Source organism: Penaeus monodon, unplaced genomic scaffold, assembly GCF_015228065.2.
Source record: "Penaeus monodon isolate SGIC_2016 unplaced genomic scaffold, NSTDA_Pmon_1 PmonScaffold_364, whole genome shotgun sequence".
NCBI classification, from domain to species: domain Eukaryota; kingdom Metazoa; phylum Arthropoda; class Malacostraca; order Decapoda; family Penaeidae; genus Penaeus; species Penaeus monodon.
Window position 1 is genome coordinate 5,006 of NW_023658384.1, and position 12,469 is coordinate 17,474.

General features: G+C 46.1%; 1 protein-coding gene across 1 annotated transcript; it reads right to left on the bottom strand.

Moving 5' to 3' along the window:
• Positions 1-8,629: 8,629 nt before the first annotated feature.
• On the bottom strand, positions 8,630-10,448 carry LOC119570709. The gene is made up of 3 exons (XM_037918343.1): positions 10,105-10,448; positions 9,133-9,955; positions 8,630-8,977 (listed from the first exon to the last, which is right to left on the bottom strand). Exons 1-3 carry the CDS (start codon positions 10,446-10,448, stop codon positions 8,630-8,632), a joined length of 1,515 nt encoding a protein of 504 aa, XP_037774271.1.
• Between the last annotated feature and the right edge of the window lie 2,021 nt (positions 10,449-12,469).

The window sequence follows — 12,469 nt, forward strand, 5'->3', positions numbered from 1 at the left end:
TATAAAATCGTTATTATTGTTATTATTATTGTTATTACTATTATTATTGTTGTGGTTATTAGTATTATTGCAAAAATATATACTATAACTCCAATAATTGCAATAATAATGATAACAATTGCAATAATGATGATAATAATTGCAATAATGATGATAATGATGATGATAATGATGATAATGATAATGATAATGATAATAATGATGATAATCATGATAATGATGGTGATAATAACAGGAATTGTGTCCATATGTAATATGGGTGGGTGCTTCACGTGCATGGTGATGTGAAGCGATGGTGTGGTAGCCTAGATAGTGTTAAGTGCTTGCATGCGTTCTCGCTTACAGCTTCCACCCCTGGCTAGCCCAGTGCGAAAAAGGGAGCAGCTTCAGCATAAGTCTCCCCTGCCAGGTCACAGCCTCTCCATCATTAAGACTTCTGCAGTGCCTCCTCGTGGCCACCCATGGGTAACTGGGTACCTTGCGGTCCCAGGCTAAATCTGTGGGGGATCTCGGAGCACCAGAGGTACAGAGTTATGGCCCACCGGCGTGTGGGCACGCTCTGGCTTCGTACCAACTCCTGCCCCCTAGCCACCCTGGGGTAATGGGGCGGCTCGGGGGAGGTGGGCCTTGCCAGTCCTCCTCCCCCCAGAATGACCCTCTGGCAACATCTCTCATAAATGGAAATGCTGGGGGGAGGGGTGTTGTCCCTCCCACCCAGCAAGTAAGGCGGGCTGTGGGTCCCGCTGGGAGGGCAAATGTCGGGGTGCAGGATTGGAACGAGAGTTACTCGTCCCGCCTGCGCCCCGGCAGGCACCAACCCACCATGAAGCTTGTGGGGGAAAGCCCTCGGGAACCCCATAGGTGGATAGGCGGTCCCACAGCCTGCCGACCCCCTTTATCTGGGGCTGTCTTGGCGGGGGCGGCAGAGGTGACGTGCACCCGGAGTGACCACCCGAGGCTTAACCTCAGGCGTGCTTTCCGGGTAGGCGCTTGGAACATCCGGTCCTTGCGGCAGGATGAGCGGTTACCTCTGCTATCGCGGGAATTGAAGCGACTGGGAGTTGAGGTGGCTGCCCTCTCAGAGGTGAGAAGACCTGGTAGCGGCACGATCAGTGTGGGTGGTTACACCTACTACTGGTCGGGCCGCAGCGATGGTCACCACCTCCAGGGTGTAGCCATAGCCATCTCCAGTCGACTTCAGCCTGCGGTAGTCGAGGTTGATGAGCGTATCATGGCACTGAGACTGAAGCATGCTTTTGGCTTCTTGTCTCTTATTGCTGTATACGCTCCTACCGATGTACATAAAACCGATGTGAAAGAGGCGTTCTAACGCCAAACTCGCATCTGTGGCAGACGATTGCCCCGGCGAGACATTCGCATTGTTCTGGGCGACTTCAATGCGGTATCCGGCTGTGACCGAGCTGGCTACGAGATGTCTGTCGGCCCCCATGGCTCGGGAGCTGATCCCAGCAGAGAGAATAGCCTCCTTCTCCGGGACTTTGCTAGGTCCCAGAAAATGAGGATCTCTGGCTCCTGGTACCAGCGCTCCAACTCGCATCGCTGGACTTGGTACAGCGATACGGGTACAGTGGCCAAGGAGATTGACCACATTCTTGTCAGCACGCGATGGAGGATCCTCCAGAACTGCAGGGTTTACCGGAGTGCTGAGTTCTGTGGCACCGACCATAGGCTGCTTGTGGCTACCCTGCGGGTCCACTTCAAAACTCCCCGTCCCTCCAGTGGCCACCCTAAGGTGTTTCACTTGGACAGACTAAGGGAGGAGGAGTGTGCCCGTGGGTTCGCCACGGCAGTCTCTGACCGATTCTCAGAAACCAGCAACCTGACGGATCCAGTTGCTCTGTGGGAGTCCTTCAAGCGCGTAACACTCGAAGCAGCTCAGGAGTCCATTGGCGTACGCCCAAGGACAAGGCAGAATACCATCTCCCTGGAGACATTAGAGGCCATTGAAGCGTGTCGCAAGGCTCGGCTGAATGGGAATCAAGTCTTGCGTCGTTCCATGGTGCGTGCGTAGGCAGTCTCTGACCGATTCTCAGAAACCAGCAACCTGACGGATCCAGTTGCTCTGTGGGAGTCCTTCAAGCGCGTAACACTCGAAGCAGCTCAGGAGTCCATTGGCGTACGCCCAAGGACAAGGCAGAATACCATCTCCCTGGAGACATTAGAGGCCACTGAAGCATGTCGCAAGACTCGGCTGAATGGGAATCAAGTCTTGCGTCGTTCCATGGTGCGTAGGGCTCGGACACTGCTGAGAAGGGACAAGGAACAGTTCATCAGGAATCTTGCTGAGGAGGTCGAAGGCCATTTCTTGGTAAATGACCTTCGCCCTGCCTACCAAGCCCTGAGAAAACTGAACCCTAAGCCCTCCTCACAGATGACTGCAGTCCGATCAGCAGATGGACGGATCATCTCAGATCATGTTGGGGTTCGTGAACGTTGGGCTGAGTATTTTGAACAGTTGTACCAGATGGACCATCCAACAGTTAGCTTGGATGCAAGCGATGTCTCAGTGCCTGTGCCGTACCCACCCATCAGCGAGGAACCTCCTACCCTAACAGAGGTTAGGCTGGCGATTTCCAAGCTGAAGAGTGGGAAAGCTGCAGGCATATGTGATATCCCTGCTGAATTGCTAAAGGGTGGGGGTGAACCTATGGCTTGGGGCCTGCATACAGTCCTGACTGCCATTTGGCAGTCTGGTACCATTCCCCCTGACCTGCTGAGGGGCGTGGTCATCCCTCTCTGGAAAGGGAAAGGGGATCGATGGGACTGTAGCAACTACCGTGGCATTACACTGCTCAGCATACCAGGCAAGGTTCTCGCTCACATTCTTCTGAAACGGATCCACAACCACCTACTGAGGCACCAGAGACCGGAGCAGTCTGGATTTACTCCTGGCAAGTCCACAATAGACCATATACTAGCGCTTCGAGTAATTGTGGAACGCCGTCGTGAGTTGGTCGTGGGTTGCTTGCAGCCTACATCGACCTCAAGAAGGCGTTTGACTCGGTGCATCGGGAATCGCTATGGGAGATCCTGAGGCTCAGGGGAATTCCGACCAGATTATTGGCTGATAGCAAGCCTCTATACTGGTACTGAAAGTGCTGTAAAGTGTGTGTGGGGTATGTCGAACTTCTTCCCTGTTAATTCAGGGGTGAGGCAAGGCTGTGTCCTTCCACCCACACTTTTCAACACTTGTATGGACTGGATAATGGGCAGAGCTACTAGCCAAAGTCAGTGCGGAGCAACACTAGGCAATATTAAGGTCTCGGACCTTGACTTTGCCGACGATGTTGCCATCCTATCTGAGTCCTTTGAGTCACTTGTGGCGGCATTTAGCAATGAGGCGAAGCCCCTAGGCCTAGAGGTCTCCTGGACCAAGACCAAAATTCAGGACTTTGGGGGCCTGTTAGGGGAACCCGTTCAGTCGATCCATGCTTGCGGCGAGGACGTTGAAGTCACAGAAAGTTTTACATACCTTGGTAGCGAGGTCCATATCTCTGGGTTGTCAGACCAGGAAGTCAGTAGACGGATTGGTCTGGCAACAGGAGCCATGAACTCGATCAACAAGAGCGTTTGGAGATGTCGGTACCTATGCAGAAGGACCAAGCTGCGTGTCTTCAAGGCCTTGATACTTCCAGTTTTGCTCTATGGAAGCGAAACCTGGACGCTATCCAGTGCCTTGGAGTCTCGCCTTGATGCCTTTTGTAACAAGTCCCTTCGCCGGATCATGGGGTACAGTTGGCAGGACCACGTGTCCAACCGGCGGTTACACCGTGAGACTGGCATGGGACCTGTTACTTGCATAATCCGGGATCGCCAACTCAGGCTATATGGCCACCTAGCTCGCCTCCCTATGGACGACCCTGCCCATCAAGTTGTCTCTCTGCGAGACAACCCTGGGTGGAGGAGACCTGTGGGACGTCCTAGGAGATCATGGCTTGGGCAGCTCGACGAGACCTGTCGCGAGGAACTAGAGATGGGCCGTGTGCCTGCCTGGAGACTCGCCTCGAGGGATCCTCGTGGCTGGAAGCGAAGGGTGGATGCGGCCATGCGCCCCCGTCGGCGTTAGCCCCTTGATGATGATGATGATAATATAAAAAAGGTATAAGAAAAACATTCCCAAAAGTCGAAAAAGCGGCAAAATCTAGCGAAATATAGCCTTTTGAGAGTATACTCCAAAATGACGTTTTTTCGATTTCTTTGGTGATTTCGGCAATTATTAGGGTAATAATGATAATAATTACCAGAATTGTATTAATCATAATAATGATGATAAAAGTGAGAATAAAGAGAATTTTGATAACATTTGAATATTATTAATATTATTATTATTATTATTATCATTATTATTATTACTATTATCTTAATTGTTAGTATTATTGCCAAAAAATCTATTATAACTGTAATAATAACAATAATAATAATAAGTATAAGTATTGTAGCGTACCGATCCTCAATTTATACTAAATCTCCATTTTCTTGTCTCACGGTATTAAAGTGTAAAACAGTAGCGCTCACTGCCACCACCCGTTTAGGTACGTACGGAACGAGATGTACTTTGTAAGAAGTTAATGTGTAATTAGCATTGTGGAAAGGAGGGACAGATAGTGTGCCAATGTTGGAATGTGTGTTGTATAAAGTGTATAAACCAGCGAGATAAAAGAATGGCAAGACGTAACCTGAGCGAGGAGGACGAGCACGGGAATTTCACCACGTGTAAAGGATTTAGGATAAGGCTATTTTGGAATTTAATGATCTGCTTTCCTTCAGTTCAGCAAAACTTTTATTTAATATCAAAAGAAAAACAAAACTCACAGGACCCATGAAGTCTTTTATTATAAAATTGAGAAATAAAGCGTTATTTAAAAAAGTAATAAAACAATAAAAAGAGATACTAAAAATGGAACTGAATTAGTTCCTTTTTAAGCTAAAAGAAACTTATGAACTTCGCTTAACTTACGAGAAAAAAAATGGAAGCCACTATAAAACGAAGTTTAAAAAAAAGAGCACCAGCCTATTACTCACTTGCTCGGATGTATATTCATCGAGACGAATACCTTGCCACGTAACAACACTTTTCTCACAACCAAAAAACAAACAAACAAATACCTTGCTCAAAGATGCGATGCCTACGTTAAAATACACAAAAAGAACAGAGGACAGCCCAGCCTAGGGTGCCTCCTGCCTCAGCCCGCAGCCGCTACTGCCCACAGGGGATGAGGATCACCCAATTATACACCTGTGCCCCAAGGAGCACAGTAGCAAGGTGCGTAACTTTTACGTACTAAATTTTACTTTATATTCTTTTGGTTAGGCAAATTCAGATGGCAATGTGTAAAACTATTAATAAAACTTTAATATTGCCTTAAGAGATAAAGATCTTTTTAAGAAAGGCAATAACTTGAAAAATGCAGTATTAATTAAAAGAAAACTTTTAACTATAACTAAATTAGTTTCTTTATTTTTTTATTTCCTTACACCCACATCCCTTAAGACTGGTGCTCCACGTGGTGAGGGACGCGGCATATTATACTGAGATAGTAACGGGAGCACAAAGTATTTTCCCAGGCTTCCAGGATTTATAATCGGAAGAAACAGATTAACATAAAATGAGCGAGGATTTTAGTTGTAGTTTATTGCCGTTCTTTTTAAGCTTGGCGCGTCCTTCTCTTCTTTAACAAGGGATGGGGTCTTCGCCTTCCACGACAGCCAGTGTTCACGCTCCAGCAGCTTCGTCCGCCCATCCAGTTTGTGTTAAGGGCGAGAGAGTCGATATGCCCTTACTTAACCCTGGCGTGAGGATCCCGTGGAGTTTCTTCTGAGGGAACATTTTCGCGTTTACATGAGAAGCAGGCTGCCGAGGGAGAAATCCATAAGTGGGCGTTTCTAAAGCTTTCATTATAATCAGTCCACTACAACACCCCCCCTACTAGTAAAACACCTCCTGGTGTTTGAAGGTCTCAGGACCTCTGGAAATGGAGTGCGTGAAGCATGAAGCATAAGCTGCTGTAGGTCTTGGTGATCTGTTGAAGAGCACCAACCAGGACTTCGAAAACTGCGAACTAGAGAGAAAGGTTATTAGTGGTCTTACAAGTATAATCTAGAATAGTATACAAACAAGACTTCGTGAGTCAACTGGTGCTCGCAACCTTTGTAGAACAGACATACTCCCCTCTGAAACATGCTCCCCTGTTCCTGTGGTGTCCAACCCTTAGTCATCATCTAAATCCGATTGCTCGTATCTTCGCGAAGTCTGGGGGTTTTCTGGGTCTGCCTGGTCTCTCTCTTCCACTAGGGGCAGGTAACAATCTCCTGGTTGATTTCCGGGGTCCTCTGCAACATCATTGGGATTATCTTCAACAGGTGGCCTCATAAACTCGAACTCTTCGCGGACGATGTATTTCCTGAGCTGATTGACGTGACACCGGAGCTCCTTGTGTGCCGAAATCGGGTCCCTCACGATATATGTGACTGGGCCAGTTTGTTTTAGTACTCTAACTGGTCCTTGCCAACGAGGCCCTAGCCTGGATCGATGTCGCCGCATTACCGGATGAAAGACACGTATCAAGACAAGATCTCCTACCTCTGGTTTAAACCTTCCTCTTGCACGACGATTGTAATCTTGTGTCCATCGTTCTCGGATATTCCGGAATGTTTGCACAGCAGTCTCTCGCGCTTCTCGTAGTTGCCCTTGAAGGAGCCGAGCAGCATCTTCATCAGCCTCTTGAAAATTGGTAAGAGCTGTGGGAAAGTAGTTGTCTCTTCCCAGAAGCAAGTACAGCGGCGTTTCGTTAATACTGCGATGAACTGCGGTGTTGAGAGCCAATCTTACATGGGGAATTAACTTAACCCAGTCGTCCGGGTGCTGTTCTGCTAAAATAGAGAGGGCATCCTTTACAACCCTATTTCCACGTTCTACCATCCCGTTAGCTTGGGGGTGATATCTTGTCACATATTTGGTTTTAACTTTAAGCACTTCACATACCTGTCGGAAAAGTCGATTTGCAAATTCCAACCCGTTGTCAGTGAGAATCGTTCGTGGAGGGCCGAATAAGGTCACAAAGTGTTCAATAAATGCATCAGCCACATTGTTAGCTTCCTTGGAAAAGAGGGGGATCAATTGGAGATACCTAGTGTAATGGTCGATAATAACGAGAAAGTATCGATGACCGCTTGACGACCCTGCCATGTCAATCAAATCAGCCGAGACTCTTTCGAGTGGCTGGGTTACTTCTGGCAAAGCTGCAAGTGGTGCTCTCCCGGCAACGCCCTTTCTCCGCTGGCAGGCTTGGCATGAGGCAACGTATTTTCGAACGGTTGCAAGCATCTGTGGGAAGTAATACTGATCCCGGAGTTTGCAGTAGGTCCTAAAGATACCTGGGTGTGCTGCATCTTCTGAACCATGGGCTTGTTTCAGGGCTTCCTCACGTAATGCCCTTGGAATCACGAGCTGCTGCAATATACGTCCAGTGAGAAGCCTTGTATGATACAGCAATCCATCACGCATTTCAAACTCTTCAAGGCGTAATGGCAGCCTTCGTCTCGGTGGTCGACGTTCCCGGAGGTATGCTATAATCTCTCTCCATAATGGATTTTCTCCCTGTGCATTGGCTACTACCTGTGGGCTGAGAGGATCATCAATTAAATTGATCTTGCGACTAAGCAAGTCTGGTACTCTATTCACAGCCCCTGGCTTATATTTCAAATAGTAGTTATAAAGTGCTAACTCATGACCCCACCTTGTCATCCGCGGAGATCTTGTAGGCTTCTTAAAAACACCTACTAATGGCTGATGGTCAGTGAAGATGTCAAAAGGCCTTCCATACAAATAAGGATAGAAGTGTCGTACAGCTTCAACTACTGCCAGAGCCTCAAAGTCGATGGGGGCGAATGCCTTCTCCGAATCACGCAATTTCCGAGAAAAGTAGGCTACCGCCTGTGGTCGTCCTTTATCATCACGCTGTAAGAGACATGCCCCAATTGCAACACTTGAGGCGTCGGTATGTACCTCAAAACGGCGTTGAAAATCTGGTTTCCTCAACACAGGGGCTGCTGTTAGATGGGCAATAAGCTTTTGGAATGCTACCTGCTGGTCTGGACCCCATTGAAACTTCTCACTCTTCCGCAGGAGTTTAGTCAGTGGGGTTGCTACGGTTGCATAATGTTCGATGTGGCGTCGAAAGAACCCAGTAGCACCTAGAAATTGACGTACTTGGCGCACTGTTCTTGGTGGCGTCATTTTGGAGATGGCCTCTACTTTGCTGGAATCTGGGAGTATACCTTCTGGGGTCACTAAAAAGCCCAAAAATTTGAATTCATTCTTGGCAAACTGACACTTACTGATATTAAGCTTGAAGCCTGCTCGTGCTAATAGATGTAGAGTTTCATCCAGGTGGGCTAAATGTTCTTCAAAGGTATGGGAATAGATCACTACATCATCCAAATATGCTAGGGCATGATGACCCAATACTGGGTTGAGGACTGTGTTAATGGCTCGCTGAAACGTAGAGGGAGCCGTTGCAAATCCAAATGGCATCCTTCGAAATTGAAAAAGTCGGTAGCCATCACTAAAGGCCGTTTTTGGGCGATCTCGTGGCTCTACTTCGATGGTTCAGTATGCCGAACGTGCGTCCAAGGCCGTGAACCATAGTTTACCTGAAAGATCGTCAAGGGATTGATCTAATCGTGGCATTGGGTAAGTATCTACTATTGTAATTTTGTTAAGGTTACGGTAGTCAACGCAAAAACGAATTCCTCCATCCTTCTTTTTAACCAATACTACTGGTGAAAGCCACGGTGAATTAGAGGGTTCAATAATGCCATCTTTTAGCATTTGGTCACATTCCTTACATATTGTGGTGCGGGCGCTCTCTGGTAAACGCCACTGGCGTGTCCTGATGGGCTGGGTGTCTTTAGTCCTGATGCCATGCTTAATATCAGGAAGATATCCAAGGGGTGTCTTCATCAAAAAGATTAGGGTACCTTCCTATAACATCCAGTAACTGCTGCCTCCTAACAGATCCAAGATGCTCCAAATCTGCCGCTGGGATTGAAGACTCCTGTCTTACAACATTGCCTATACTACAAACATCTGTTTTCACCGGGGGGGAAAACCATAAGCTCATCATTGCTGTATCCGAAATCTGTAATACCATACATTTCATCAAATTCATCCGTCTCAATTTCCTCCTCAATTGGTAAGCCCGGAGTCATGATAACTGCAACATGAGGATCAGACTCATTATCTACAGTAGAAGGCCCTTTATTCTGAGCAGCAGTGTCAGTGGGGGCCAGGACCTCGCCGATATAATCCAGATGTGCAAGACACACACCTTGCTGAATTATAACAGGATGCGATCTGTCGTTAACCACCCATATATTTACCCTGCTGTCTTCAACATCTGAAACACCATAGGGAACAAGGACCTGGGCTGTACAACCCGAAACTGCTGCTTGCGTGTCCGAAAATGGTCTAGCAACTAAGCATTCCACATATCTTCCAGAATTTGGAGGGCACACTATAGTATGGACGACTAAGGCTAAAATGACTGTACATGCCCTGGGCCGAAAGGTCTGTACTGCTCCGACAAACGCCTGTACTCCAACCGAAGGACTATCACTATACTGGACATCTAGCTTGACGCCATTAAACGTCACATAATTTCTATAAGGCGAGTGATATGCTGTTAACTTAAAATTAAATCTCCTCAAGAAGTCTACCCCGAGTAGAACATCCCCTGGAAATGAGATATTTTCCCCAACCACTTCCGCAACATGAGTACTCTTTACTCCCTTACCAATATCAAAGAAAACATTAGCTTTCTCAATAGATCTAAAGGAGTGCCCAGTTGCCCCACGCATGGCCCGAAAAGAAGGCACTGCAGATTTTAGATTTACCTTTCGTCTCACAGTGTCTTTAAAAGCGTGATTTCTGAACCTGTATCAATAAGCAGGTCAACATTACCTCATTAATCTTCACCTGGATTAAAGGACGGCCTCTCGGCACCTCATTACTGATTAATGTGACTGGTAAATCTCCTGTCTCTTTCCCCCCCTTGTGTATCATTCCCACGGGGAGTGGAGGACTGTGGCTCCCGGCGGGCCGTGGAAAAGGGGCAATCACGTACATAATGACCAGGTTGCTGGCACTTAAAACAGGTAACATCCACGGGAGTATCTCGAGGACGGCCCATCCTCATTCTACAGTCACGATGATCATGAGATGTTGACTGATGAAAATCACAATATTTCTCCTGTTTATTCCTCCCCATATCAGATTTACTGGAATTATCCCGAGCTCTAGAGCTCATCCTGATGCTCCAGCATCTTTGTGCAACCTCAGTCAGTTTAGGTAGAGGGAGGTCTTCCTGCAAGGCGAGTGCCTCCCGAAGCCACTGCGGCAAGGCTTGTAAGAAGACTCGCCGTATCATTGCATCTGGCAGCCCGACACTATCTGGGTAATCCCTAACCCCTTGATAGACTTGTTTCTATAGCCATAAAAAGATCGGCCGGAGCTTGCCCCGAACCCAGTTTAAACTCGAACAAATGATTAAAAAAGTCTGTGGATGAGCATGTCCCCCTAAATTTCTCCCTTAACTTGAGCTTGAAATCACCCCAAGTTGATATACCATCAAATATAAGAGAATTAATAACCAGCTCGGCTGATCCACGACACGAACTACGAGCGGCTCTGATATATGCAAGGTCTGAGGGTGGTTGCACAATGTTCTCGATCTGACGGATCCATGACTCAACTTCTTGATTTCTAAGCAAGGGTTTCGATGCCGAGACCTCCGCTTTGAAATACGGTACCGATTCTTTCTGAATTATGTATTCAACTTGGGAATTAGTGCTCTGCTGAAGGCTTGGGCTAGGGTTGAGATTACTATTGGCCCGTTCTAAAAGATTAATCTGTTGTGCATGTTGTACTTGCATAATTATAATTTGTTCACTGAGCTGCTGAATCTTAGCCTGTAGCTCCTCGTAAATGTTAAGCCCCATTTGAGTTTCAGCGGGGGTTACCGTAGGAACACTAACACTAACACCCGGCAGTGATACAGGAGAGTTATTACGGGAATTTAAACCTGGCATTGATAAAGACCTATTATCTGGAGAGGAAGTGTTTGAAGTACCTGGACATGGGTCATCTAAATTACGTTTAGAGCGCTTCCCAATTATGGAAATCACTACTTCAGTTAATCAACGCTACTTTAAAATAACTTAAAAACCAAACAGTACACTTAAAAACTGATAGCCTTATCTTATCGAAATCCCACCAGCTGCCGCCAAACAAAACGTCTAGTTGTAGCGTACCGATCCTCAATTTATACTAAATCTCCATTTTCTTGTCTCACGGTATTAAAGTGTAAAACAGTAGCGCTCACTGCCACCACCCGTTTAGTACGTACGGGAACGAGATGTACTTTGTAAGAAGTTAATGTGTAATTAGCATTGTGGAAAGGAGGGACAGGTAGTGTGCCAATGTTGGAATGTGTGTTGTATAAAGTGTATAAACCAGCGAGATAAAAGAATGGCAAGACGTAACCTGAGCGAGGAGGACGAGCACGGGAATTTCACCACGTGTAAAGGATTTAGGATAAGGCTATTTTGGAATTTAATGATCTGCTTTCCTTCAGTTCAGCAAAAACTTTTATTTAATATCAAAAGAAAAACAAAACTCACAGGACCCATGAAGTCTTTTATTATAAAATTGAGAAATAAAGCGTTATTTAAAAAAGTAATAAAACAATAAAAAGAGATACTAAAAATGGAACTGAATTAGTTCCTTTTTAAGCTAAAAGAAACTTATGAACTTCGCTTAACTTACGAGAAAAAAAATGGAAGCCACTATAAAACGAAGTTTAAAAAAAAGAGCACCAGCCTATTACTCACTTGCTCGGATGTATATTCATCGAGACGAATACCTTGCCACGTAACAACACTTTTCTCACAACCAAAAAACAAACAAACAAATACCTTGTTCAAAGATGCGATGCCTACGTTAAAATACACAAAAAGAACAGAGGACAGCCCAGCCTAGGGTGCCTCCTGCCTCAGCCCGCAGCCGCTACTGCCCACAGGGGGTGAAGATCGCCCAATTATACACCTGTGCTCCAAGGAGCACAGTAGCAAGGTGCGTAACTTTTACGTACTAAATTTTACTTTATATTTTTTGGTTAGGCAAATTCAGATGGCAATGTGTAAAACTATTAATAAAACTTTAATATTGCCTTAAGAGATAAAGATCTTTTTTAAGAAAGACAATAATTTGAAAAATGCAGTATTAATTAAATGAAAACTTTTAACTATAACTAAATTAGTTTCTTTATTTTTTTTTATTTCCTTACACCCACATCCCTTAAGACTGGTGCTCCACGTGGTGAGGGACGCGGCATATTATACTGAGATAGTAACGGGAGCACAAAGTATTTTCCCAGGCTTCCAGGATTTA

Coding starts and splice junctions, on each gene's coding strand:
- LOC119570709 (XM_037918343.1), bottom strand. CDS start 10,448: ATGATACGGCGAGTCTTCTTACAAGCCTTGCCGCAGTGGCTTCGGGAG. Junction 9,956..10,104: donor ACGGCCCGCCGGGAGCCACA/GTCCTCCACTCC, acceptor TTATTGATACAG/GTTCAGAAATCACGCTTTTA. Junction 8,978..9,132: donor ACAGCAATGATGAGCTTATG/GTTTTCCCCCCC, acceptor TTTTTGATGAAG/ACACCCCTTGGATATCTTCC.